Source organism: Hydra vulgaris, chromosome 10 (assembly GCF_038396675.1).
Source record: "Hydra vulgaris chromosome 10, alternate assembly HydraT2T_AEP".
NCBI lineage: Eukaryota > Metazoa > Cnidaria > Hydrozoa > Anthoathecata > Hydridae > Hydra > Hydra vulgaris.
Window position 1 is genome coordinate 46369001 of NC_088929.1, and position 6000 is coordinate 46375000.

The 6000-nt window shown below is 29.0% G+C and overlaps 1 protein-coding gene across 4 annotated transcripts in view; it reads right to left on the reverse strand.

Moving 5' to 3' along the window:
* LOC105844691 (adhesion G-protein coupled receptor G2) overlaps window positions 1-6000 on the reverse strand; it is a 99286-nt gene that overhangs the window by 37306 nt on the left and 55980 nt on the right. For all 4 annotated transcript variants that reach the window (XM_065808149.1, XM_065808151.1, XM_065808152.1 and 1 more), the window contains exons 4-6: window positions 3882-3980; window positions 1995-2093; window positions 1755-1853 (exon numbers count right to left, since the gene is read on the reverse strand). In XM_065808149.1, coding sequence (XP_065664221.1) covers window positions 1755-1853; window positions 1995-2093; window positions 3882-3980 — 297 coding nt within the window. The remainder of the gene's footprint in view (window positions 1-1754; window positions 1854-1994; window positions 2094-3881; window positions 3981-6000) is intronic.

The window sequence follows — 6000 nt, forward strand, 5'->3', positions numbered from 1 at the left end:
GTCACTCCACTGTTTAACAGTGGACGGTCCGGATATTGTTTCCTGAAGGAGGATAAGATCGAAGGAGGACTTTTTGAGAAACCCATAAAACTGATCGCGTTTGACTTGGTCGTTTAGACCGTCTCTGTTGCACGTTAAAATATTAATAGCCATGATGAAGAGGGTCAGGTTTCCTAATTTGAAAACTCGTGTACCTTAAACATGAATTTAATAATTTTACAACCTGACATAAAAAGCACAAACTTATAAACCTTAACCTTATTGCACGAGTTTTCGTTTGAACTGACGTAATACGAGCGATAGGACGCACTGGTCTGTAATATTCCATAAAAAGGCGCGAACTACAACAATACAAATTACAATAGCTTATCCAAAAAAGTGAGAAAGTGCAACAACAAACTTTATTCATATTAGCTCATTTATGTACTTGATATTTGCATTAATATCATGAGAAAAGTCGAAAATTTATATACATTTTTGCTTGTGGGTTTATAAAAACTCGTGAAGTATTACGCTTGTATTATTGACCAAAAATAAACGTAATGTAACAAAATCTAGGTACGAGACATAGTCAAAATATTTCTAAATTTAAGATTTTTTTTAACGTAAAGTTACGTTTCAGTCTACACTTTTTAAAAGTTGCACTTTTATAAGTTTAAAATAATTGAAACGTAACTTTGCGAATTGAAACTTTTTATATGCATTGTTAAATACCATAACTCATGATAATGAGTATTTAACAAAATTGTTTTATTTACAATACCATTTAAGTATTTGATTATTTATGTATTTGATTTTTGAAAACGCGATAACACGCTTGTCAAAACATTGTAATTAAAAAAGTATTCTAAAAAATTAACGAACGCTCGTGGCTTTTTTTTCTCAAATCGTCTCAAATCTAGATTGAGTTACGTTATATTAGGTCTCAATTGATTACACTTTAAAAAGTTAAAAAAAAAAAAACATTTGAGACGTAATATTGCGTATTGAAACTTTTTTTTTTTTTCGTGACTAAGTAACCAATTGAGAAAAAGCTATTTTACAATAAAAATTTAATATAAGATAGCATTTAGCAATACGGTAACGATAATCAAACATTTACTGCATTATCAAGTTTATTTACTTAACATTTAATTTAAAAGTCAGAGAATGTAACCTTGTTACCAATTGTAACCAATACAGACGTAACGTAACTTTAAAATGTTATAGGGGTTGTACTAACATTCTAAAAAGTTTTCATGATTGAACTTATTATTTACCAATCATATCAAGAACATATATAAAAAGCTTGATGTTAAACTTGAAGATTTTACTGATAGTGTTAACTGTATTCCATTTATGATGAATTGATGAACGAAGTTCTCATTTTAAACTTATTTCAGCTATTATTTATTTGTACAAATGAATTTGCAAATTGGCAACTTCTGAGAGCAATTGAAAATCATTTGTTTATACAATTGCTAATTAGAATAAAAACTCAACTCATTGTGCTTATGGCATAAATAATTACGAACTAGCTTACGTTGACAAACCTTATCATCCGTACCATTAATACTCCCTGAAATTTAATTAACATATTTTATTTAAATCTTAATGTTAGTTCATAATCTGTATTGATACTCGACTCATTCTTACTGATCTTGAGTTTTGATTTTATATTAAGGATGTAATTTACTTTCTAACTATTTGATAACTAAATAAACAAATAAAATCAATATGTTATCATAAACAATGCACTAAAAAACGCTGAATACCTGAACAATTACTAATGTCATCACCAACAATGCCAACTTTACAATTGCAAGTTGAAACAATGCAACTAGCATTTGTAGGGCAGGTATTTGTACAAATAGCTTCAAAAATAAAATATATTGCTAATTATTTTTATTTATGTATTAAGTTTTTTTCGTAATACAATTTTATACAGTTGTAACTAGTTAAAAATATTTATTCTTTTATTTACCAGTTAATAATATTTAAACTGTATCACATACCAGAACAGTAATTAACTGGAGTACTAATTAAATCTCTTTCACAAGTGCAACTTTTGCGGATGCAAGTAGAATCAAAATTGCATTTATTTTCACAAACATCTAAAACAAAAATCTTTTACAAAACCTGATTATGCAATCCGTTGGTAACCGGACAATTCATTGCAGACAATGTGCCAGAGATAACTTATCATAGACAATTTGTCGCAGACAACTCAGTGTGAACAATTAGTCACAGGTATTAGGATTACAAAAGTGGGGGCAAAAGAAGGGGGGCAATTAAATACACAATGTGAATTGAAAAAACATATATAATAATGATAATAACAACAAATATTAAAAAGACAAAGGAATGAAAATTTTAGGATAAAACAAAATAAAGTTTCAAGGTTTGATTCTGAGTTATATTAATCAATTAAAATAATGTTGTGGCTACAACCTTGCAGTTATTCGATTTCAAAGTCGATTGAAGTTCTGACCTTAAAAATTCTGTCAGCAAACCATACTTGGTATTAAGCAAGGAATTAAACATTTTCATCTGCTGTGAATCGTAGAAAGTTAATATCATTACGTAGGACAGGTTAACCACTCAACACTTTTGGGAGTTCAGCTGGAAGGTTGTTATCAACCTGAGGTGGAAGCTGACACTATCTTCTGATATTGCATTTAAAAATAATAGCTTCAAAACCATTGCTTGAGGTGGATTCATATTTTCCAATGTTGCCTGATTGGTTGTTGCTTAAGCTACTAGATTCAGATTTAAATACAAACCATTATTTGAGCTGCTGAATTCAGATTTCTGAATGCTGCTTAAACAATTATACTTGCTGGTTCTCTTACTTTATATGCATGTTGTTTAACAGTTGTTGAAACTCAAGTTTTTTTAAGTTGACCAGAAAATGCTAAATGCGAATATTGAGATAACAGCTTTATTTTGGCCCCATAAGCAAAATGACAATGCTTTTGTATAAATAAGTGCTGCATATCCATGTCTCCTTTAGCTCAGTTTTTCTCTTTGAGTTATAGAGAAACTCTTCCAAGGCCAGCATCCGTTTTTTACTCTAAGAATCTACCAATTCGAAACCCAGAGCCATAGCTATTTGAACACAAATTATTTAAATATGCTTTTAAAACTAAGTATCTACATCTTTTTTAAATAGAATTCAAATTTATTTAAAAGCCATCAGCGAATCTAATAACCTAAATTAATAGATTAAACATTAACCCCAAAAAAATTTATTTCAATGAACCTCAAAAGTATTGATGATAATTTTTGAATGTGACATAAAAACTTTTGTTTTTTCATGTTTAATACTATAATAGTTTCTAAAAACGGGATAAAGAAAAAAACTTTTCAGTCACTTATTTGTTAGTTAATATAATTATTAACTTAAGAAAATAGATAAAAATAAAAGCCAATGTTTGTCATAAAGCGATGATTTGCCACGTTTTAAATACTTGAATAATTAATTAAGTAAAAAAAACTCAAGCAATCAAACCTATGTCTGCTTAGGGAAACTTCAGGGATAGTTTTATGCAATAAATTTATTTCATTTTAGATTATTTTAATAATGATTTATGTTTCAAAAGTGCATCTAGCTGTTTATTAGTAAAAATTATAGTCTTTAATTATTTTTGCAACAAAATGTCCAGTTTTTACACTGAGTTGTTAATGCTGCATTGTCCTACATCGAAATGTCCCCTTCAAAATGTCCTAGAAAAATTCCATTTTACGTTTGTTATTTTCTTGTTAGATATAGTTCATAAAAACAAAAAAGATCAAAATTTATATTAGTTTTATATGAGATATAGTATATTAATTTAATTTATTCAGTCAAATTATTACATTAAAAAAAATATGTACTCATTGTACTAGATCCTAGTATATACCTGAACAGCTTGGAACGTTATCACTGTAAAACCCAAGTTTACAAATACAAGTTTTGATAATACAAGCAACTTTATCATGGCAAGCAGTTTTACATATACCTTTGAAAAAAATACAAATAACTTTAAATATATATATCTTCTATAGCTAATTTTTCAAGTGAGCATTTGCTCACTCTAAAAAAAAAATTGTATATATATATATATATATATATATATATATATATATATATATACATATATATATATATATATATATATATATATATATATATATATATATATATATATATATATATATATATATATATATATAAATATATATATATATATATATATATATATATATATATATATATATATATATATATATATATATATATATCTTCTATAGCTGATTTAGACAAGCATTTGGTCACTAGTTTTGCTTATAGCAAACGGTGATTTAAGAAAAAGAAAAAAAAGGAGAATAATGAAAAAAAATATCACAACCCCATCCCGAACCCTCAGCCGATCTAGCAGCACTTCTCTGCGAATCAAGCTATTTGTCAGTCGATGTATGTACTGAAGCCCCCGGCAGCAGGCTATTTTAGTGTGACGTCAGAGTTCTCAATTGAACAAGCAATTTAAGTTATACACACACACACACACACACACACACACACACACACACACACACACACACAGATATATGTGGGTGTGCATTGGCGGATCTAGGAATTTTGCCGCCCGGGGCAAATAGGAAAATTGGCGCCCCCCTTCCCCCTACAAACAAAAAAATTAATATTCTTTTAAAGTGAGTAAGTGACAAATGAATAAATGAATGTACATTACACATTTATTATTAAAATATATTTTGTAGCATACAGTCAATAGAGCACATGTATTTCAGCTAAAATTGTATTTTTCTTGATTTTATTGTTGCAAAATCCTATAAGGATGTCACAGAAAACAATTTCAAAACCAAATTTATGCTCAATAGACAAAAGTGCAAAGTTTGACAATTTTTCCTGTGATATTGTAGAACGCAAATACGATTTAATTAGTTTTAACTTACTGAAAGATTGTTCACATGATGCAACTGAGACTGGTAAAGTTATAAATATCTGTAAAGCAGTAGTTAAAGTCTTATATGATTTAAGTCTTAAAGATGAAATGTAGGTAAGAAGCCCTATTGGAGAGAAGTCAATTTTTTCTTGCAGTTTAGCTCTTCTAAGAGAGACAATAATATTTTTAAAGTCATCAAAAAGTTCATTGCCATTAAGATCATTAGAGTACCAAGAAGGAAGATCAAAAGATTTCTTTTGATTTTTTTCCGTTTCTGCCTCATTAGTTTCCCAATTTGGTATGTTAATGACAGACTCAATGGAGCACAGAAAACCAAATCGTTCATTTAACACTCTTAACTAAGAAAATTGGTTAGAAATTTCAATATCAAGTTTGTGCAACATTTCTTTTATACATCGATTCATTTCTTAATGAGCATTTAAACCAGCATCTGAAGCAGTTTCTCCTGACATGACACGCCTTTTTCGATTTCTACGTTCCACGGTAATATCCAATTTTTTGCACATTTCCTCAGCTTTTGTAATGAATGAGATGCATAATGCATTTCTTCAAATTTCAATTTTATCAGCCAAAGCTCCTAAATGAATTAAGGCTTGGTTAAAAGTAATTTCTTTACTTTGTAAGCATTTTTGAATTTGGTCAATTGAAAGAATTATTTCTGAGCAGAAGTACAAAAGAGCCACAAACTGAAACCTTTGAATGGCAGAAAGAATAAGTCCAGCTTCACCTCGTAAGTCAAGCGTTTCTCCAGAAGAATCACGTAACATTTCCAAAGCTGCGAACACCTCCTCAAGTTGAGTTGATATGAAGGCAACTGCAGCTGCTTTTGAATTTCATCTTGTATCTGAGTGGCTTTTTACTGTTATTTTCACATATTCCTTCAAAACTTCCCATCTATGAGTTGATGATAAGAAAAAAACAAATAAGTTTTCCAATATGACAAAAAAAGTAACAGCGTGACTATTTACTTGTTCAGCATGGACTCCAACGAAATTTAAAGAGTGGTTATTGCAAGGGACAAATATTGCTAATGAATTCAAGTCTAATATTCATT